Genomic DNA, 24,736 nt, shown 5'->3' on the forward strand with positions numbered 1-24,736 from the left:
TTATAAGTGGCTTACCACTTTCAAAATTCCATGTTAATTAAGACTTATACAATAATTTTTGATAATTGCTTTTCACTCATTTTACTCATTACCTCCTCCTTGCTTGGAAAAGATCATTATTTACATCAGCTCTGAAACAAAAGTTCAATAAAGACTTATTTACTTCGGTTATTTATTTAATGCTTACCGTAGTTGTACAGGCTGTATATATTCTTTTCTAAACCTTTTTAGTTCTGCACTCAAGGGTTGATCTCCATTCTCTATAGCTATGCGATCAGCTTCTGTTGGCTCAGGTTCTGGAATTTCAAACCTAACATAAAGTAGAATAAACTAATGAAAATATTAATTATGTCAAATTATATAAACAGGAAACTACAAACCTTTTCACTAGTCAGCACAATCAAGAGAGCACTGCAAAAAATTAGTAAGGACAAATACATCAGTGAAAACAAGGCTTCTATAATGTAAAGGTTAATGATCTTATAGGTAAAGCTAACTAGAAATACAATAATACAAGCAAAGTCTAAAAATAAATGTGATTATAAAGTTATTGGACTGATGCTCATTTTTGGCATGTGTAATTATTGTAAGTCAACTAAAATAATACTTTTTAAGGGTAAAGCTTGAAAAGTTGACTGCTCTTTGGGAGGATGAAACACTTTTCTTGATTATAGAATTTGTTCACTGATAAGCTCCATTTTCCTCAACTTGTAGTATATTTGAAAAATTGTTTAGAACAATCTAAATCATCAAAATTTGAATTTCCTGAGTCTAAATTATGCACTTTATACAGTTCTTTAGCTAGGTTAATTCATAAATTTGAAGTGCCATATAGTGAGTATCCATGTAAAAAAAGGTCTATTTTTGTATTTAAATAATCAAAGCTAACATAAAATAAATGATCTTCTAAGAGATTTTATTTCTTAAAAAAGGTGTTCATGAACTACAATTTAAAGCTCATTCAATACAGTTCCAAGAATACGATATCTTAGCTCAATTTCTTTAAAAAAAGAATTAAACATTTAAAATTAACAGACCTTTCAATTATAAGACTCAGTAGTTCTTGAGGTTTACAAAAGGATCTGTATGTTGTAAGAAATGTCCGAACAAAATTGGGATCTAAGGAAAAAAGAGGAAAAATCTTATTAAAATCTTTGATTCAGAATGATGAAACTAGTATTTACATTTTCAAAAGATCAAATAGTCAATTTTAAAAGTCCCAGAATGTTTTTGATCACATAGAATGCTTTGGACTTTATAATGAACAGCTAGACTTGGTGCTTCTTAAATTAGCAGCAAAACTATGGATACTAAAATTTTATATCAACTTTTTCTTGACCTCTGTATAACTCTGACTAGCTGATGTTAAGCTCATCATTGGCTACAGGAATACAAAGGGAAGAAAGGGAAAGGGAAAGGGAAAGGCAAAAGCTGAGCATGGAAGCAAGCTCCCCACCGCCTACCTGGATCTCAGAGCATCACCAATTGGTTTATCTCCTTTGTTAAGAGAAAGGTCACAACAACAATCCATTACCTTTCCTAACATCCAGACTAGTTTATCCAGGTCGGTTATCTAGATTTCTTTCAATCATATTAACAGAGCAGACAACCAGAAATTGAATCTTAAAATGTAGATTAAAACTGCTTAAGATGCTTACAAATACATATGTTATTAAAACTATTACATGTGCCAGAATATGCTGATTTGGTTCTATTCACAACTTTTACTCCCTTATATTTCAAGTAGTCACATGGGAGTTCAGTTGTAAGAGCAGGAGTCTCTAGCCACTTCCAGCAGAGGATCTACTTTTCAGTCATATCTCCATGAACAAGTTGTGTCATCAGTACAAGAGACCTGGATTGTCATCTTCTGCATAAAGAGGGGAGAAACATCTTCCCACAATGGAAAAAAAAATCAATTGTATAACTCAAATTTTATCAAGCTCCACATTTCATTTTAAGAGTTGTTAAAAAGGGGGGAAAGAATTCATTAATTTTAATTTTTTACTGGGAGAATCCTTTTCCTGTTTTACATTATGGATTGGTAGGCTCTAATTTAATGATAAATTCATTCAGAGTAGCAAGTACCTTTATTTTTGTTAGGCTAAAGATACACTGTGGACCCTTTATAAGAAATACAATGTCTTTTATTACCATAGGATTTAGCAAGAAGCAAAGTTAATTTGTTTGGAAAACTTGTATTTAGGCTGAATCTATCTGATTAAGAACCACCCTAAATTTAGCCTTACAATAAAATAATTATAATATATTAACTCCCCACCCCCAAAAAGTTAATTAATGGATTTATCATAAAATAGAAATCTATTTCCAATCGATTGGTATACCTGGTCATAAAAGTAATGAATTGATTTAAATATCAGACAACCTTGAATTCAAGATTATACTTTTTTAAGTTAAAGAAAATTTTAATAACAAAACTACACTGGTTTTAATACTCCTCTTCTTTCACTAGAGTGGGTTACTGATAAAAGTAATTTAAACACATACAACCCGTTAGTAATTTCCTATGTTCGTATTTTATTGTTTGTCTTCAGTTACAGAGTTCCTCAAACGTTAAAGACTAATGTCTCAACCAGAAGAAAAGATTTTAAAACAGAAGGCTGTACAAGATTTTAAAACTGAGATTTATATCGGTTTCATCACAGTTCTCCCTTTCAAGAATCTTCTTCCTGTTCTGCAAATCTATTTGTAAGGTGAGGCTACTCAAAACATCATGTGTTTAGGAAGCAAAAGCAGTGGCCACTGTAGAGATGCCGAGCTGTCACTGTTGGAGAGAGAGCCCAGACCTTCAGTACAAAGTGTGCCAAGTATCCCTGAGTTCTGTACCAAATTTAGGGTGACCTGTCCTTTTTTATTTTTAAAGAAAAGTTTATTTCAGTCTAAAAGTCTAAAATCAACATCGAGATCCATTTCTTCTCAAGTACCACCTAAGTCAGGCTAAGAAGTTGTGGGGTGTTAAAGGTACTTTTAAGTTGAAAAACAGAATAAAAGTTCATAATGAATTAAAAAATATTTTTTTTAAAAACTGGCTATTTTTAGAGGTATGTTATTTAAAAATGGTCTTTTCATCTTAAACCAAAATTTCTAGCCATTTTAGTACACTAGTAACTGATGACAATGCTAAGAGATCATGATGTGTCTCAGTGCCACATCAGTCAGAGGGGGATCAATCAATTCCTGATGTCTCTTCTCATCATTTATTCCATACAATTTCTGTCAAGTGAGTAGGGCCAGTGATATTTTTCCTTTCTGCATATGAGAGAAGTAACTAACACTTATCTAGAGTCAGTCACACAATGGAGTACAGAGATGGTACTATAAACTAGATTGTGCAATTCCTGATTCAGTGTTTTTCTACTGTATCACATTACCTCCCTGGATTAAAGGATCACTAAGGTTTCCACAGGTGTGACATCTAAATATAAAGAATGAATCCATGAGTTATATAATCACTATAGACATTTACATAAATTGATTAATTCAGAATATAGCTATAAATTGCTCATCTTGGGTAAAAGCACTAGAAAACCATTGAAAAATTAGCAGTCTAATTGTGATTCTGTAATTCTTGTTAAGCCTTCTTCCAGATTTTAGGAAATAGCAGCTATACCTTCCTGTACACTGTATTCAGAAGAGGAGTTTCTGAAGCTGGCGGTGAAATAAACACTCCCACAATCATCAGTTGTACAAGTTCTAAAGTGATTCAAGTTTAAGTTGTTTTTAGCTTCATTAGAAGTAAAAGCAGTCTTGCCAAAAAGAGGAAAAAAGAAACAACAGCAGAAGCTAAAAATAAACTGAGAAAATTTGGCAAAAGTTTAAGTACTTTCAAAAAATCTCTTAAAGGCTGCATATATCCCCAGGCTTATATTAGTTTAGACTCTATTTTTAGTCTAATGTAGTGGAAAACTGCTAATGAATGAAAAACTTATGAGAGGACATAACATCTGTATTTGAAATTTTATACAAAAAAGGGTCCATATTCCAGAAGCGATTTTTATTTAATAGGTTATTTAATTTTGTAAGAAAATAAAGGCCCTACTTATACTTATCAGGCAATGATAAAAGCCAAGTTTTATACTGCCTCTGTTGGTTGCGAGTGGCAGTTTTCTACTTATATTATAAAATGATATTACAGACAGATGGAAAGCAAATGCATAAAAATACAAAAGTCAGGCTGGTTTGGTTTTAAAATATAAGTACAAACAAATATTTGTAGAGAAAATGAAAATCAACTATTTCAACATTCTATAATGTTTATCACTTGCTTGTGGATGTAACTCCACAAACCTCTTGTTTCTTTTAATCCTCCCCTGAGAACATGCTTGTTGATTTAAGGGAGAGGGAAAGGGAGGGAGAAGGAGAGGTGGAGAAACATCAATGTAAGAGAGAAACATCAACTGGTTACCTTTTGTAGGTGCCCCGACTGTGACCGAACCTGCAACCTAGGCATGTGCCCTGACCAGGAACTGAACCCGCGACCGTTCGGTTTGTGGGACGACACCCAACCAACTCAGCCACACCAGCCAGGGCCACAAACCTTTTCTCAAAGTAATCCCTAATGGATTTCAATACAAGCAATGATAAAAACTTCCTCTGTGGTTTTTCTCTTCTGACTTCCTCCATGCTTACTAGCAGCTAGGCATCCATCTCTCTACATAAATACCTGCTAACTACCATCAAGTCCCTGGGCAAGGCCCAGGTTATTTCAAACATGAACTGCAGTTATACTGTTTTCTGCTGGTTTTCTAGCTGCCTGTCTCCCACACTCTAAAACTATTCTTTGATAATATTTTATTGTACATTTCTTTGAAATCTGAGGCTCAGAATATATTAATGTTCATAATATAGCATATTAGATTTGAGGTTATAATTTCAATCCTTTTTCCTTATGCATTTATTCTAATCAATACTTGACATTTTATTTGGCCAGGTCAATGATATTTATGAGATATTTATTAACTAGAGAGTTATTTTTGTAAAGAATACCCCTCCCCCAGCCACCATAGTAAAACACTGTTCATCAGGATGTCTGTTCACGTGATAATTCTCCCTTTAATACAGCCATTTAAAAAGCTACAAGAAACAATAAGCTCCTCAACAAGGATTTATAAACAATCACTCTCGAATTCCTTAAAAAAGGAAACAGACAGCTATGCTGACGCACAAACACTAAAAAAAAAAAATCAGTTTAAAAATAGAATGGCACTGCCCTACAGATCAAAAACTATTCAAAGATTTTTTTTTAAGTTAAAATACCCAGACTCAACTTATATTTGACACAAACTCAAAAGAAATCCGATGCAGGTTTTTGAGGATTTTCTGAGGGCATAAATTTTAGCAGTAAATACTTTAAAGAAAAATATCAACTGGCTTAAGTTTTTTTCGGTATCATTTTCCATAAAAGAGAAGTTCACCATGCACGGGAAACACCTTTTCCCCACACTTCAGTCTGAAAAGCCTGTATTTCCATACAATGTCAGTTCTGAATTATTACCCCTACCTACCTCAAAGTCACGTCATTTGTCTAAAATAAAACATCAAACCTTACATACCATCACCAAACATTTCTTTAAGCATGTTGTTTTAAGTCTCAATACTTATTCGTACTTTCTTTCCTATAATTGTAACCTGAGTGAAATTCCTCTTCTTTATGCATATTGCTTTGTGCCTTCTTACTGTACAGGTAAGGAAAGTGTCCTCATATCCCCGCCAGATTCAGAATGATCCGCCTAACTAGGTATTTTCCCCCCTCGCACTTTGGGATGAATTTCAAAGTTCCAATGTAGTTAGTGGATTATTACATATCCAGAAACACCAGATCTGAGAGAGAAGCTATAAATTAGATTCCCCACAAGACCCTGCTGCAGTCTTTTAAGCAAGAAAGCACTTTCTTAATCCATCTATATTTAATTCTTTCTCCCAGAGCTTTCCTTTACAGAGTAAACACCAACAGTCAAATGACTGGGTTTTGTTTAAAACTAAAATTACGATGAGTATGTAACTATAAAATAAAATATTTTCATTAAAATGAAAGTTTATAGTTAAAACTTATTAACTATTTCAATAAGAAAAAAAGTATTTTAACTGTATCTTCATAGTAGACCTGTTTTCCCAAAAACAAATCATTTATATTACTGGCAATTCAAACCAAGCAAACTCCTTATTTTTATTACTCAAAACATATAATAAAAATTATATTCTAATGAAAGAACTCACCTTGTATGAGTCAGTATAACATGGTAGAAAGTATATTCTGTTAAAAGTCAAGAAACCTAATGTCTAGTCCTCATTCTGTAATTACCTGATGATATGATTTCTGGCAAATCACACAAGCTTCAGGGACCTTGGATTTTCATCTTTAAAGTGAGGAATTAGTCACTTCACCCAACACTAGAGATCTATAGCTTTATTTCATATATTACTGTTAAAGTACTTGGTGGATCAAGTTTGCTAGAGACACAGTCAAGTCTGAATTAAGTAATGTTAAACTAGTTTCCTCCTGCTTTTTTCCCCTTAAAGATTACACTTATTTATTTTTAGAGAAAGGGGAAGGGAGAGAGAAAGAGAGAGAAACATCAGTGTGTGAGAGAAACATCGATTGGCTGACTCTCCCATGTGCCTCCCCAACTGGGAACCAGGCTGCAACCCAGGTAGTACCCTGATGGAAATCAAACCAGTGACTTTTCACTTTGTGGGATGATGCTCAACCAATTGAGCCACATGGATCAGGGCTCTTCTGCTTTTTATGACAATGTGCGACCAACCTATGATCTAAAAAATACCTGAAAGTAGTGCTTATTAGTTATTAAAATATCTCATTGTATTATAATCAATGTCTTTTATTATAATTCTATATAATGCAATAAAAAAGTACAAGTTAAATTTTAGCTTTTGTTTCAATGTAAGCCACAACTTGCACTGTATGTTCTCCAATAAATACCTACCAACTAAACAACACCAACCCCCCACAAAATAAAGAAAAAGAGCAGACCAATAGTTCTTAAAACAAATGGTAACTTGATTTGTTACATCATTGTAGCGAGGACTGAAGAGCCCATTTGAAATGGAAAAGGAATAACTGCTTTAAAAAAATGCTTTCATGTTTTACAAGTTTATAGATGGTCTTTTAAAAGCACATTCTATTGCCACTACTACATTGCGTAATATACTTTACAGAGAGCCCAACTAATCATATTAATTTGTGGGTACTGTAAACCACAACTCATAAAAGCTGCTTGAGGATGCTAGTTACACCAGTAATATGTCAGTATTTATGGTGTAAGTTAAAATATTCAATGAAGCTTCAAAAAAGAAAAGAAAAATGTCAAAAAACATAGCCACACACTTTTAAAAGCAACACTGGAATTCTGTCCCTCCAGAAATGAATGAAAAATTTTAGAAACTAACTTAAAAAAAAAAGAGACAATTTTGTCCATTTAAATTTGAATATACTTAACTTTGCAAAGTTCTGTAAATCTAGAAATTTAAATATTTCATATTACCTAGAAGTATAACCACTTAAAATATTATTTTATTCAAAGGCTAAAAATTAATATAAATGAGAACTACTATCAAAAGTCCATAATAAAACACCACGGCACAAGTACTCTGTCCAGACTTGGCTAGTGTGTACATTAAGGAGAGAAGACTGCCAAGTTTATAGAAAACCTGTCAGCTATGCTTGTTCAAATTTTGTTTGTTTTGAAGTGTCCTCATTCAAAAATAGGCACAGTTCGTCAGAAAAGAAATATTTAATTGTAGTTCTGCAACTACTTATTAATGATTATAAGTTAGGTCTGTGAAATACAGCACCTTAAAAGAAAATTTTTACCATTAATAAGCAAAAGTTCTGTGAAATACTCAGCGATCAGTTTAAAGAAAATTTTTATAATTAGCAATTGACAAGTTTTACATAAACAATGACATTACAAATTTTAGAATCTGAAAATGTCTTCCAGTTCAAATACCACTGACTTGTGATGGTAACCACCAGTAAGTCTTCTTTAACATTTGTCACTTAGATTTTTCTACAGGAAAAAAATAGTAAAACTTCTGTCTTAGAAGTTCTGCTATTAAAGAAAAGAATTAATTGTACTAAAAACAAATGTTTTTTAAAATAAAATGGACAGTTAAGAAAGCTTATATTAACTTATATGTATGACCCATGGACATGAACTAAGGAGGGTGGGATTGCTGGAGGGAAGGGGGTACTGGGCAGAGGGGAGCAAAGGGGGAAAAAATTGGAACTACTGTAACAACATAATAAAATATACTTAAAAAAAAGGAAAGGAAAAATTCTGTGAATCTTCTAAGACACTTAAAAATTAGGATGATGTGGTAAGAAGAGCAATTCGAACTTTTACAACCTTAAAAATTGCTTAGAAGTAGCAAATAAATTTTGCAACCACAAATTCTAGGTAATTTAATAAAACATTTTTGTAGTTATATTTCAGATCTTAAAGAGAAGTTAATGAAGATCAACTAAATAGGTGCATCATATGAATTACCTCCTCTCAAAAAGTTTCATATGTTAAAAAGATGATAGAAAAATCTATTTCTTTTTTTGTAAAATCCTAGGCAGCTTATTTAAATTTCCTTTACCTTGATTTATTCTTGGTCAGTAAAATGAATACACTAACTACAGAGTTTCTAGGTAAAAAATTAGTAGTAAAATTGGAATTCCAAACTAGTCTTTTTTTGCAGTATATTCATCATATTTCATTTACTACCAACTACTACCAAATGGTCGTCGTCGTCGTCGGCAGCCGTCCGTCTCGAGAGACGATGGTGTAGCTTCTTAAGAGTCTATCTGCACCGCCGAGAATGGCTGTGCAGTCCGACTCGGGAGTGACACGGTATCTGTCTCCTCCCGTGTTGAATCGACATCTTGTGATGACGCTGGAGTGTCCTCTCCAGTGAAGCTGAAGCTACAGAGCCTGGGCAGGGTGATATGGAGGGTCTGCTGTTGCCCCAAATGGTATGTGCTTAGAAAACCCAAACTGCTTTTAAAATTAACCTATGGAAAACACTATAATTTTACTATGGAAAAGGCTAGTTAGCAAAAGAAATACCAATTAAGAGACAAAAAAAACCTGCCTCATTCATCCCAGAGACAGGTGGAGATAATGAAACAAATTTATATTTACAAAGTGCTTTAATGTCATTGATAAAAATATTCTAACTTAATTTTATATTTTTGCATGGTGGCCCTGACAGTTTCCAGGCCATATAAGTAGTTTTGATTGGACATTTAATAAACTAAACAGATTAACATTATCAAATACTATTCATCTTTATTACAGTGAATTAATGGATATCCTTAAAAGCTTAATTTAACTGGTACCAGTATAGCTTTCAGAGAAGTGAGAAGCCATTTATAGGACTTTAAAACTGAAGAAAAATTTCCCCAGGAACACACATCTCCTAGAGATAAGAATATTTTTAAAGCAAGAAGTATGGAGATGTAGGTTAACATTCACAGTCAACTATTTAAGAATAGTATTTGCTATAAGAATTACATTTTGTTTTATATGTTTTTGTAATTAAAACATTCTCTGAAAATTAGTTTGCCTTTATGTTTACAAAAGCTTTCACATATAGTATTTCATTTATTCTTTCCAACAATATTATTCTAAGGTAGCTGCTATGAAGCTGATTTTTGAGATGAAAAACTAAGGATCTGTGACCTTAATAAATTATAATAGACTGAGGGTATAAATCCAAATTCAATGCACTTTCTACTATACCACGCTCTACAGTATTTTACAATTATCAAACCTCTCACTACATAGGGAAGTTGATGGTGGAAGAACATTGAATTATCATGTTAGTTTTTTAGAAGAAATAAAATTATTTAAAAATGAATCATTATATGTGTTCCTTATCCTTCTCAAACATTATATTAGATTCAGCCTATAGCAATATTCCTAGGTGTTTTGCATATGTTTGGCTTTAAAAATTGCCCTGCTAAGGTGAAACTGTTTTCTTCAGTAACATCAGTTGTAAAAAGCAAAAAATACCGAAAACTTGGAGACTTCAGGAATTGCCAAATATAGTAAGTTTTAGGACTGGAAATTAAGAAAAAGCAATGCTATGTATATTTGTGCTACCAGTATAATTTTGGTGATGGATATATATTAAAATTTTTACTGATTTTATAATCTCAATAGTAGAAAGAAAGAAAAAAAGAAGTACAGGTGTAAAAGGGTTTCAAGACTCCAGTGGTGATGATTTATCACTACTTTTATAGTCTTGTTGCTGCCACTTTCTAACTGGGTAAATTTAGCTAAGTAACTTCATTTTCTCATTTATAACTCTGGTTGTAAACTTAAAATAATATATGTAATGTTGTAGGAAAAGGTATAAAATTTCAAAGAAATATAAACGGCAGTATTTTTTTAGTCAAAGAAAAATGTACTCTGATAATGCAGAGGTCTGTGTGTGTTAGTTTGCTTTCTATTTTAGGCACAATGACTAGTGCAGCAAAGAAAATCAGCTTGAAGCAGGAAGTAAAAGTCACAGCCAACTTCTTATTTCTTACCTGCATACATATGGTATGTGAGCCTCTCTATGAGTTTAATAACAGTTCCTGCTTTGATAATCGGAATTCCAGCCTTGGGCTGCATGTTTTCTTCAAATATTATATTCTCGTCAGAGTCAGGCTCGGCAAATCTATAAATATCAGCACTAGGGAGCCTCATTTGCTCCTCCTTCTCTTCCTGTAGCATTGTCACATCAAGCATCCTTTCCAGTGTACTCCGGTACTGTAAAGATATCAACGCTGCCATCCAATTGTTTTTCTCCTCAGCTGACTTGGCAGAAAATATAACACTATTTTCATCTTTTAAAATTATTTCAAAAGCATGCTTGTACTCACTGGTGTCATCTTTGTCATTAATTTGTACCTTTCTCATAAAAAACTTTTCTTTAAGACGATATTCTGCATTGCTAGCTCCAGGAAGTCTTGGCTGCCCATGATTTGATTTACAGCAAATCATTAAGCCATCAAAGAGAAATATGTGTCTCTCATGTTTGGCTCCTACACGTGTAAGAGTTCCTTCCATTATAAACTCATTGCAACACTGTCCAATGTCTTTTCCCTCCCAACCATCAATATTTTTCTGAATTTCATTCATTTTCTTGATTGCTAGTTGTTTTCCCTTCATTTGCTGACTATAAAACCGACATGCAGATTCACTGGGATAAAGGAAAAAACATCATTAGTACACAAATGGCAGAGAACCTAGAATTCATGTAAATAAAAGACAATGTAAAAGTATATTTAAAAAAGTTACATTGAGAAGATTTTCAATAATCCTCCAAATAGATTAGTGTTACAAAACTGCACAATTTTGAAAACTGAAGCAATGCAGTAGACACAATTTTTAGTGCTCAAAAAAGAACAAAGACTATTGAGAAAATTCTACCTTATAAACTCAGCTACAGATGATTATTTCTACCTTGGCTACAAATATTTAGAATAGCAAATATTAAAAAGTAGCCCAATATAGTGAAAAAAAGTAATTTTAAGAGGTTTAAGAAATTATTTAGAAATGCTCAGTGGACAAGACCCAAAGTTAAAAAACATGCACAGATTATTATTAGGAAACTGGAAGCAATATTATCTGAATTAATGCCTCAAGTTATAGAACCCCTAAAATAAGGGATACTTTGACAGAACAACGATGTTGACTAAATCTACCCAATACATTTTGTTCTGTCTCTCCTTGAGCTTCTCTCCCTTAGCTTACCAGCTGACTCTCAGGAGGTCTTGACTGGGAGTATGCAAGGAAAACGCACAATATGAAAGGTTCTTCAAACAATAACAAATTCTCTTGGCTTTGATGTCACTTCCTCTGAAAGGCCAAGCCTGTCACTAAAACTATTTTCTTCATTGTTTACTTGAGAAGGGAACTGGGATCCCTGAATTTATACAATGATATTTAAGGTAAAAAAGAGGATATTAAAAAAGTGAAAATATTCACCTGAGTCGTCGTTTTGCAAGACTTTTAGAACATATTTTTTCCATACCACTCTGAACATTAAGCAAAGCTGTTATTGCTTGTTTCAAACATTCTTTATCTTCTTGATCTTCACTCTTTTCTTCTAATTGCTGTAAAGTCAAAAGGACAAATCTGAACCAATAGAACTGTTTTAGACAAAAAATAATAAGCCCATTTTATTAAAGATAAAGCTAACATTGATTCAACTCTTTCTACCACAATAAAAATTTTAAATGTGTCAAAATATATTGAGTTTTTTTTTCTTCTTTATATAGTACTATCCATATCAACATGCAACCGAGTGTTCCATATTAAAAAAAAGAAAAAAGTAGTAGTGTTAAAAAATGTCACACCCTTGTGACAGGCAGTAATGTGCAGTTTCTCAGATGCATATTACTGAAAAGAAATGAAGGGATAATTTAGGACTTTAGTCAAGATGGTGGTGTAGGTAAACACGGCTCACCTTCTCACACAACCACATCAAAATTATAACTAAACTGTAGAACAACCATTAGTCAGAACCATCCGAAATCAAGCTGAATGGAAGTCATACGACTACAGAATTAAAGCAGAAACCACACTGAGACTGGTGGGAGGGGTGGAGAGGCAGAACGGGCTGGTCCCCCACCCACATGTGGTGGATAAAAATCGGGAGGGATATCACAGGAGTGAGGGGTTCCAGCCCCATACCAGGTCCCCAACCCAGGGCTCCAGCACCAGGAAGATAAAGCTCCATAATGTCTGGCTGTAAAAACCAGGAGGGATTGAGGCTCTGAAAGAGAGAAACTTCTGGAATACATGCAGTTCCTCTTAAAGGCCCTGTGCACAGACTTATTCAAACTTACTTCTTTTGAGCTCCAGCATGGGCTAGCAGACTGAAAGTCATCAGAAACTTACAAGGATGGGAGGAACTGAATTGTCTGGCATCAAGGTGAGAGCTGGGGAGCAGCTTTCTCACAGGCAGAAGTGCTGGCAAAGGCCATTGTTGCTTTTCTGAGACCTCCCAACACAGAGCCACAGAGCCACTGAGCCACCAGGTAGGCACCATATCTGAGACTCCATCAACCTGGCCCACACTGTTTGCCCCACCCTGGTGATTGCGTGAGGCCCTGCCCCTCCCAACTTTTGGGCCCACCCAAGCTGTTGCCAGTGGCTTTTCTATACGAATGGCTTGTCTTGGTCCATGCTTCAGATTTTCCTAAATTCTCTCAAAAAAGCAGCATCTGATTTCAGTGAGCCCTTTGTACCCCTGGCTTAGTTGTCCCAGGCCCAGCACTAGCAGCAGTCAGCCTTGATTCACAGCTTTGCTTCGCCTGGGCGTCTCCAAGCCAACTACAAATAGCAGTCACCTGCAAATTGTTTTGTAGCTTATGCTGTGTGACCTCAGACAGAAAGCAGATGGTGGCTGACCTTAGGTTTGCCAATAGCAATCAAGGCTCAGCTACTGTATAACAGGAGGGTATACACAGCCCACACAGTGGGCATACCTTGAGTATCCAGCTAGGGTGATAGGGGAAGCTGTGCCACTGGACCTTATAGGACACCTACTACACCTACTACATTAGGCCATTCTACCAAGCCTGGAAGACATAGTAGCTCTACCTAATACACAGAAACAAACACAGGGATGTTGCCGAAATGAAGAGACAAAGAAACATGGCCCAAATGAAAGAAAATAAATATAACTAATCATAGAAAAGATAAAACACAGAGGAACATAGTTATAAAAAATAAAACGGCAATATATATGTACCTATTAATAATCACTTTAAATGTAAATAGCTTAAATGTTCCAATCAAAAAGCATAGGGTAGCAGAATGGATAGGAAACAAGACATATATATACTGTCCATAAGATACTAACACCTCAGAACAAAAGATATACACAGACTAAAAGTAAATGGATAGAAAAAGATATTTCATGCAAATGGCAATTTTTAAAAAGCTGGGGTAGCAATAATTATATCAAACAAAATATACTTCAAAAGAAAGGCCACAATGAGACAAAGAAGGACATTACATAATGTTATAGGGATCAATCCAACAGGAGGATATAACCATATAAACATTTATGCACCCAACATAGGAGTGCATAAGTATATTGAGCAAATCTTGATGAATATAGCGATCTCAACAGAAACACAGTTATAGCAGGGGATGTTAACACTCCATTGACATCAATGAATAGATCTTCCAGACAGGAAATCAATAAGAAAACTGCAGCCTTAAATAACACACTAGGTAAGATGAATTTAATTGATATCTTCAGAGTATTTCACCTCAAAGCAGCAGAATACACATTCATTTTAAGTGCACATGAAACATTTTCTGGGAGAGACCACAAGTTAGGACACAAAACAAGTCTCAATAAATTTAAGAAGACTGAAATCATATCAAGCATCTTCTCTGACCATAATGGTATAAAACTAGAAATCAACCACAAGAAAAAAAAAAGAAAGAAAGAAAGAAAAATACACAAAAGCATGTACGCTAAATAACATTTTAGCAAAGAATGAATGGGTTAACAATGAGATGAAGAAGAAATAAAAAGATACCTTAAAACAAATGAAAATGAGAACACAACCCCCCCCCCCGCCAAATCTATGGAACACAGCAAAAGTAGTCCTAAGAGGAAAATTCATAGCATTGAAGGTCTACCTGAAGAAACAAGAAAATTTTCAATTAAACAATCTACTTTACACTTAAGGGAACTAGAGAAAGAATAGCAAAGCCCAAAGTGAGTAGTAAAAAGGAATTAATAAATATCAGAGCAAAAATAAATAAAAGAGTCTAAAAAAATATAAAAGGTCAATGAAACTAAGAGCTGGTTCTTTGAAAAGATAAACAAGACTAACAAACTTTAATCCAGACTTATCACAAAAAAAAGAGGAAGGACCCAAGCAAATAAAAGCAGAAATGAGAGAGAAGTAACAACTGACACCAAGAAATACAAAGAAGTATAAGAAAATATTAAGAACTATATGTCACAACAAATTGGACAATCTGGATTAAATGGATAAATTCCTAGAAACATACAATCTTCCAAAACTGAATCAGGAAGAATCAGAGAATCTGAATAGATTACAACTAATGAAATTGAAGCAGTAATAAAAAAAACTCCCCAAAACAAAAGTCCTGGTCTGGATGGATTCACAGTGAAATTTACCAAACTTTCAAAGAAGAACTAACACCTATCCTTCTCAAACTACTCCAAAATTTTAAACAGTACGGAAGACTCTTAAGCTCATTTTACAAGGCCAGCAATATCCTAATGGCAAAACCAGCTAAAGACACTACAAAGAAAGGAAATTATAGGCCAATATCCCTGATGAATATAGATGCTAAAATCCTCAACAAAATACTAGCAAACCGGATTCAGCAATATATTAAAAAGATCATACACCATGATTAAGTGGGATTTATTCCTGGGATGCAAATCATTAAATGTGATACATCACATAAGAAAATGAAAGATAAAATCACATGATCATATCAATGGATGAAGAAATAGCATTTGATTAAACCCAGCATTTATTTATGACAAAAACTCTCAGTAATGTGGGAATAGAGGAAACATACCTCAACATAATAAAGGCCATATATGACAAACCCACCGCCAGTATCTTACTCAATGGGCAAAAACTAAATGCATTTCCCTTAAGATCAGGAACAAGACAGAGATGTCTGCTTAGTCAACTTAGTACTGGGAAGTCCTAGCCACAGCAATCAGACAAGAAGAAATAAGATATCCAAATTGGAAAGGGAGAAAAGAAACTGTCATTATTCACAGATGACATGATACTGTGTATAGAGAACCCTAAAGATACTACCAAAATACTATGATTGATAAGTGAATTTAGCAAAGTAGCAGTATACAAAATAAGTAACCAGAAATTAGTTCCACTTTTATACACCAATAATGAACTATCAGAAAGAAAAACTAAGAAAACAATCCCATTGACAATTTTTACAAAAAAAAAAAAAAAACCTAGAAATAAACTTAAACAAGGATGTAAAAGACCTGTACTTGGAAAATTATAGGACACTAAAAAAAGGAATTGACGAAGATACATGTAAGTGGACACATATAATGTGTTCATGAATAGGAAGAATTAATATCATTAAAATGTCCTTACTACCCAAAGCAATGCAATTACTATCCAGACTCCAATGGTGTATTTCACAGAACTAGGAAAAATATTGCAAAAATGCATATGAGACCATAAAAGACCCTGAACACCACAGCAATCTGAGAAAGAAGAACAAAGTTGGAGGAATTATGCTAACATCAAATTACAATACAAAGCTCCAGTATTCAAAACATGATGGTACTGGCATAAAAACAGACATATATTGGATAGATCAGTGGAACAAGAATTAAGAGCCCAGAAATAAACCCACACCTTCATGGTGAATTAAAATTTGACAAAGGAGTGAGGAACATACAATGGGGTAAAGACAGTTTATTCAATAGTGTTGGAAAATTGGACAGGTACATGCAAAAAAATCAAATTAGACCATATTCTTAACTTATACACAAGAATAAACTCAAAATGGGTTAAAGACTTAAATGTAAGCCTCAAAACCATAAAAATCCTAGAAGAAAACATAGGCAGTGAGATCTTGGACCTTTCTCCCAGAAATATTTGTTCCTGATAAATCTCCTCAGGCAAGGGAAACAAAAGAATAAACAAATGGGACTATAGCAAACTAAAAAGTCTTTTTCACAGCAAAGGAAATCAAAAACAAACAAACAAAAAGACAACCTACTGAATGGGAGAACATATTTGCCAATGATATATCTGATAAGGGGTTGGTATTCAAAAATTATAAAGAATTTATACAATTCAACACCAAAAAAGCAAACAATCCAATTAAAAAATGGGCAAAGGACCTGAATAGACTTTTCTCCAAAGAGGACATATGGATGGCCAATAGACATACAAAAAGATACCTAACATCACTAGTCATAATAGGTATGCAAATTAAAACCACAATGAGATATCACCTCACATGTGTCAAAATTGCTATCATCAATAAATTAATAGCAAGTGTTGGTGAGGACATGAAAAAAAGGGAACCCTTGTGCACTGTTGGTAGGAATGCAGACTGGTACAGCCACTATGGAAGGTGTATGGAGATATCTCAAAAAATTAAAAATAGAACTGCCTTATGACCCAGTGATTCCACTTCTGGGAATATTTCTGAAGAAGACTGAAACACAAATTTGAAAAGAATATATGCACCCCTATGTTCACTGCAGCATTATTTAAAATAGCCAAGATTTGGAAGCAGCCCAAGTGCCCATCAGTAAATGAGTGGATAAAAAAGCTGTGACATTAACACACAATCTTACTCTTTGCAACAGCATGGACCTAGAGAGCATTATGCTAAGTGAAATAAACCAGTCAGAGAAAGACAAGTACCATACGATTTCACTCATATGTGGAACCTAATGAACAAAGCAAACTCATAAAATAGAAACAGACTCATAGAGAACAGACTGACATCTGTCACAAGGGAGGGGGTTGTATAATCAAAATGTCAAAAATTAAGGCTAAAGAGAATCTTAAAAGCAGCAAGAGAGAAGAGAATTACATACAAAGGCATCCCAATAAGACTCTCAGCTGATTTCTCAAAGGAGACTCTGCAGGCAAGAAGGGACTGGCAAGAAATATTCAAAATATGAAAATAAAAAACCTACAGCCACAAATACTCTATCCAGCAAAGCTGTCATTCAGAATAGAAGAGCAGATAAAGCGCTTCCCAGACAAGGTAAAACTGAAGGAGTTCATCAGATCCAAACCACTGTTATATGAGATGTTAAAGGGACTTATTTAGGAGAAAGGATCAAAACTATGAACATTAAAATGAAAACTGTATCACAACAACCAACAACAGAAGCCAGGGAACCGAAACAAAGGCAAACTAAGTAGGCATGGAGAGTGGGAAAAGAATTATAGGTGTGGGGGACATTATGGGGGGAGGTCAGCAGGGAGGGGGAAGGGGGGAAAGGGAGGGAGATGGTGCAGGAATTAGGAAGCATAGTAGGAGGAAGTGGAGTACATAGGAAGATGTTGAGAGGAACTATATGCACAACCAATGGGCATGGACTAAGGGGGAGGCGGACAACTGGAGGGAGTGGGGATCACTGGGTGGAAGGAAACAGAGGGAAAAGAAATCGGGGCAACTGTAACAGCATAATCAATAAAGCATATTAAAAAACAACAACAACAACAAAAAAACATTTCTGTTCTTATCAGAGAGAAAATTACCAAAAACTATAAATGCCCCTCACAGCAGTTTAGCTGATTTAAAATGTAAAATTAGAGTAGTACAATAGTCAGCTGTTTATTTATAATGGCTCCTAAATTACACTATTCTATGTTTAATTTTAGATATTAAACATCTGTGGTCAGATACAATATCATTTAGCTCACTGCTTTGAGCTCGTCATTTCTGGACAATTTCTCAATTTAGAAAGCTAGTTCAAGGGAACAAAAGTGAGACAAACCTCTGGTGGGCTTATTTTTATGAGACTCAGAAGTTATGTTTTCTAAATCTCTTATTGCTGGTATTAAACATCAGCTAACGGGCAGTATAAATAATGGTCTTAAGCATATGCATATAGCAATAAAACCAGATGCATGCAGAGCATTAAAAAAAAAAAAAAGGAGAGAAAAAATGATCTAGAGTAGAAGATGTTTGATACTGTCTAGCTTCCAAAGGGGAAATGCAGGAAACCAAAGCCATTAACAAATGCATACAAGATATTTGTAAAAGGGGACTGCAGAGCATATTTCTTCACAAAGAGTTTTTGGCTCACTATGTAAAGGCCATGAGTGGGTGTTTAAAGTGAATAAGATAGCACAATTCATATTTGTCTTTTCTGGTTTGTTTATGTAGCACTGAAAAAAAAGAGGTTAATTTGGAGTGAAAAAAATCTGCTTTTACCATTTCTCAATTCTTGATCCTAAGTTTTCCACTCACTGCCCCATGCAGTTCCTAGTTTTTATCTGTAATCCTTTCCCACAATTCCATACTATAGCATTTGGGTTACATTTTTTGGTAATATTTGTAATGTTAAGGGGGAAAAAGTGAAGGACTATTTTTCAAGTTTAGTTCACAAAAATCTAGGCAGTGATATGAACTAGAGATATCCATGCTAAAACCAATAGAAATCTTTTAAATTGCTGAATGATGCACTTATAAAATAAAAACTGTTGCGATAACTAACAATTTAAAATTTTTAATTGATTGTACTTGGGGGAATAAATAATTAATTTATATTATTAAGATGATTAGGTTTTACAGCTTTCTGAAACTTCATTAAGGGTTTTTTTCTTATTTATAATTAATGAATGTTGTGAGGTTTCATATGGATTTTAATCCTTTAGAATTTCATTACATTCCTAGGTAAACATCCCATTATTAGCAATATCCCTATGAAGAAAGATTCTATATAACAAACTTGTTTGCAAATATCCCATTATGACTATTGTTTGCTGCAATGAATTGTTGGTAAAGAATGATTTTACATACAAAGTGCTTCCTCCTGATTATTCTCTTGAAATAATCATCCCATACTACCAAAGACCTTAAATGGTATTTATTTGAAGTCTAGAACAAAGAGCTAAGAGCTCTGTAATTCTGCCTGGTGATTAAATCCTTTAACTCCCTTACTACAATGTAGAGAGACCTGAGGAAATAGAAGGAGAATGTAGGGATGAGAGTTCTTCTAGTTTACTAAATTCGGAGGCATTCTATTTATTCAATAATTCATTTATAGGGAGCCCATTTCATCATGTACTCCTGCAAACTACAAACATGATTTCTAGTAATACATTCCCCATAACAAAATTATATTAAATAGAATTTTTCTTTAATAAAACATTCTTTTAAAAGCTAAAGAAATAATAATAGTATTAATGCATGTCTTATTTTGTTGTCTTTATGGGGCTAGTTCATTAAAAGGCAAACAGAATAACTTATTATCTCATCCATTATTTAAAATTTTTGTAAAAAATAGTTTTGAGGACATATTATCCAGAATCTAAAGGAGACATTAGATACATAAAATATTTAAAAGTTAATAACTTCAAGCTACACTAGTGAGTTATAATTTATATAGAGTAAGGTTCCCCATCTCTTAATTAATGTTAGTGTATAACAGAAAATAAAAGGGGAGGAACATAGCCCTTCCCTTTGGTCAGTGCTTCTTAAATTGAGTATTTTTAACTGTGATAACATGATGAATTTTTACTGGGGTTATATATAGCTCACTATTTTTAAAGTCATGATAAACAGTTTTATAGAGATAGTTGTAAACTTGAGCTATGAAAATTAGGTAATAAATATTCCGTATTTGGCCTTATCCCCATATTATCTAAGTCCCTGAATCTGCTGAGGTCCCAAAATGGAGACTTGGATGCATAAATACAAGATTGTTTCCAAATAATAGACCATGTAAACAAAATGTAAGGACACAAGATAAAAATAAATCTGAAAATATCTGACCATTGCTTTAAAATTCACTATTAAAACTGGAAAAAATAAGCCACTCTTGCAGATTCATTTACATTTGCTTCTTAACTAGAAAAAGAAAATAAGATACGGGCTAATGTCCATGGATGCTCACATAATTCACAAACAAGTTGGTAAAAAGCACCATCACACTTGGATGTTTTTCTTACCTTTAAAAGTTCAAAGTAATGTAGACAGTGGTAAACTGGGGCTAGAAGCAGCCTGGGTAAAACATATTGAACCGCTTCTTTGAAACCTTCGCCTATTGACTAGAAAACAAAATGATTTAATTATTTTTTATTTTTTATTTTTTATTTTTCAGATATCATATATCTTTGAGTTAAAAATTACTATACCTGCAAATAAAGTGCTGCTCCAGGCTTTGATAACTGACTAAGGAAATGATCATGAAAACCAGGTCGCAAAATATCTCGAGCATATGATTCATATGGATCAAATGCCAGTTCCTTAGGAAATAAAAGAAGGTAAAATATAAATAATCTTTCTCCAAGGCAGAACAGAAGAAAAACCATAAGCATAGAAAGATTAAATTATGGGCACATCCATACCAGCACAATTATATATTTCCTTTAAAGCCTCTAAACAAAATTACATGGCCATGAATTATAATTTTAATAGAATATATCTAATATTTTCAAGTAAAAGAGTAAATCAGTTTATTCTGATGAGTAATGGGATCCTTACATGTTATTACACTTCATCAAAGGATTCTAGTATAGATTATTATCAATAAACATGGGCACAAGAACAGGGAGACTTTGGGTTCTGGAAAACAAGTTTAGCCTGAACATCAAAAAATATAGATATCTACAACTAGATAAAGTATAAACATTTTGAAATTTATTTTATCATGGTCATTTCTTAGTGGTAGACTTTTACTTTCAAATTCTGTAAGCCAGAGGTTAATAGTTTATATCATCTAAAATTCATAAAACACAACATTTGTAGGTCATCAATCATTAATAAACTGAACAACTGTAATGGTTATGTCTAAAAGATTAGAATCAGCTGGTTTTGATGATTCCTGAGGAAGAAGAGGGAGGGTGTCTAGGTTTTACCAGGAGATCAAATCTCTACTCTTTTACATTCTATGCCATATTCCAGGTTAAAAAAATAATTACAAAAATGGTGCTCTTAGATTCTAACAAGAGCTCCTTTCGAAGGGTAATTCTAGAAAGAGGAAGGGGACATCTAGTGAAGGCATGCAGCAGGATGAAGTAAAAGGGAATGACACGAACAAATGCATTAACTACCCTTCATGTTGTTTCTCGAATTATTTTTTAAAGGAAACATTGAATAACAGAAGATCAGAAATGAGAAGGCCTTAGTTCTGTTCTTTGTGAGACACAATATGGCACATGAAGTTCCAAGCCACCCTGAATTCTAGAGCAGGCTCCTAGTTCATTTCCTAATTTCAATTCTTTCAGTCGTCTTTCCAACGAAAACTTTCTTTAACGAATTAGGACTAATGCACATATTTCCCCATTTGAACTATCCAAGGAGAGAAGCAACCATTTTTCTAACCCCATATCTGAATCATCTAGGCCCTGGACTTCATTTTCCCATTCATTTCACCCTTCTTCTTCTAAATAATATGTGTTTATCATATATTGAGTAGCTTACGTAGTGAAGATGATTAGCTAAATATTTCAGGTGGGTTATTTTATTTGTCACAAAAATCCAGAATCCTATTATTATCCTTTTTATTGCATTGCTTGTATTTTTAATTCCCAATATCTTTTACAAATATAGATATGGAGGTTTAGAGATATGAAATAAATTGCCAATGGTCACATAAAACTAATAAATAGCAGAGTTTAGACTGAAACACAAATAGTTTGACCTCATACCCAAGTTCTATGGCCTCTTCACTGATAGGGCATTCACCGACTTTTCTGAGCCTTGCTATGTTAAGACAGACAATTGAATGTCAGCTGTAAATGCCTCCTTTCTATGGGATCTGCTTTTTTATAATGGACGAGACTACTTTTCCTGGGTTTCATAAGAGAAACAAATGTTAAAAATGACCATCTGGAGGGGCACTAAAACAGAGTAGGCAGCAGTTAACACTATGACTGCAGCTGGAAATACGAATTAAGATTCCAATTTTAATGTGAAGCAGGGCTTTCGTGCAGATTTGTTCTGGTGTGTAATTAAAGTACTCACCTCTGCTAAGTCTTCAAAGCAGCTTCCTACTAGTGGATGGGGACTGCCTTCATCTGTCATTTCTACAGTATCTTCTATGTGGCCCAGTAATTTTACACTAAGTTCATGTATATCTGCTATACGGCTAAATATATTTTCTACATCCTGTTGGGAAGAAAAACACACTAATTCAGTTAAGCTGTATAATAAAAAACAAGTTTTGAGCCAATAAGTTGTTTTATAATCGCAAAATTTAACATGGCAGATACAGTGAAACTTTAACAACTCAGAAATTTAAGTAAAAGACAATGAAAAAATTCCTTTGCAATAACATACAATTTGCAAATACTTTTCTCTAGGTCAGTGGTTCTCAAACTTTTTGGTCTCAGGACTTATTGACACTCTTAAAAATTATTGAAGACTTTGTTTATAATTATATCTATTAATGTTTACTATATTAGACATTAAAATAAAAATAAAATGTTTATTTAAAAATAACTATCATTTTTATGAAAAGTAGCTGTATTTTTTTGAAACAAACCAAAAATGTAGTGAGAAGAATGGCACTGTTTTATGTTTTTGCAAATCTATAACATCTAGCTTAATAGACAATAACTGGATTTTCATATATATTTCCACATTCAATCTGTTGTGGTACATTGTTTTGGTCAAAGCATGTGGAGAAAATCTAGCTTTATACAGATACGTAGTGGGGAGAAAAAGGATTATTTTAAAGATTTTATTGATTTATTTTTAGAGAGAGGGGAAGGGAGGGAGAGAGGGAGAGAAACATCAATGTTTGGTTGCCTATTGCACACCCGCAACCAGGAACCTGGCTTGCAATAAAGGCATGTGCCCTGATGGGGAATTGAACCATCAACCTGTTGTTCATAGGCCAGTGCGCAATTCACTAAGCCACACCAGCCAGGGCAAAAGGATTAGTTTAATAGTCCATTCAAATAATTATGGATCTCCTTTTCCTTTTCTGTATAGTTTCTTTATTAAGATGTAAGTCATATATCATAAATTTCACCCTTTTAAAGGGTACTTCATTGGTCTTCATATATTCACAGAGCTGTTCAATCATCACCACTATCAAATTCCAGAACATCTTCATCACCCCGAAAAGAAAGCATGTGTCCATTAGCAGCACTCTCTATTCTTTTCTTCCTCCCATCCCTGGGAACCACTAATCTGGACATTTCATATCAATGGAATAAATATTCTTCTATGATATTACCTGAAAATTCAATAGTAGTTTCTTAAAGGTTAGTTGCAATGTGGAATCTGAAACCATATCAGTTCTGTACTGTTAGATCAAAATCCATTGGCCTGCCCTGGCTGGGTGGTTCAGTTGGTTGGAGCGATGTCTTATACACCAAAAGACTGCTGGTTTGATTCCCAGTCAGGGCACACACCTAGGTTGCAGGTTCAAACCCTGGTTGGGGCGGGTACAGGAGGCAACGGAATGATGTCTCTCTCTCTGTCCCTGTCTCTGTCTCTCTCTGTCTTAAAGCAATAAACATATCCTCAGGAGAGGATTAAAAAAAATCCATTGGCCTATTTTGATCTTTGAATGTCTGAATGGATCTTTCACCCATGTATGATTTTGTAGCATTATAAATTTGGTAACTTGGAAAATATTGAGTTCTATAGATCTTCCAAATGTGATCACATTTAACACGTTTTCACTATATACAATATTAAAAGACCAAATCCATTAGTATGATCACAGATCATGGGAGTGGCTACAAATTTTCCAAAACTCTAACTTTGCTTGAAAATTCAAATTTAATCACTGTCAGCAAATACTGCCAGTTATTTTCCTTGAAGTAACAGGTACACTTCATTCATCTTCCCCCTGAATTCATTAATTTTTGAAAAATGTCTGCCAGATATGCATCTGAATAACCATAGTTAGTCAGGTACTCTTTCAGGGAAACGTAGTGTTTCATGAAACAGGCAGCTAGTTCAGTTTTCAACTCAATCATGCAGTGCTTTTCATCAGGACAACCATCGTACTT

At 33.9% G+C, this 24,736-nt stretch overlaps 1 protein-coding gene across 3 annotated transcripts in view; it reads right to left on the minus strand.

Annotated features, from left to right (window-relative positions):
- SOS1 (SOS Ras/Rac guanine nucleotide exchange factor 1) overlaps positions 1-24,736 on the minus strand; it is a 103,946-nt gene that overhangs the window by 27,631 nt on the left and 51,579 nt on the right. For all 3 annotated transcript variants that reach the window (XM_090281184.1, XM_090281183.1, XM_090281182.1), the window contains exons 6-12: positions 22,734-22,877; positions 20,903-21,013; positions 20,717-20,815; positions 12,006-12,133; positions 10,562-11,217; positions 1,038-1,119; positions 188-310 (exon numbers count right to left, since the gene is read on the minus strand). In XM_090281184.1, coding sequence (XP_090137310.1) covers positions 188-310; positions 1,038-1,119; positions 10,562-11,217; positions 12,006-12,133; positions 20,717-20,815; positions 20,903-21,013; positions 22,734-22,877 — 1,343 coding nt within the window. The remainder of the gene's footprint in view (positions 1-187; positions 311-1,037; positions 1,120-10,561; positions 11,218-12,005; positions 12,134-20,716; positions 20,816-20,902; positions 21,014-22,733; positions 22,878-24,736) is intronic.

This window comes from Furipterus horrens, unplaced genomic scaffold, assembly GCF_987537825.1.
Source record: "Furipterus horrens unplaced genomic scaffold, mFurHor1.1.pri manual_scaffold_6, whole genome shotgun sequence".
Classification (NCBI taxonomy): Eukaryota; Metazoa; Chordata; class Mammalia; order Chiroptera; family Furipteridae; genus Furipterus; species Furipterus horrens.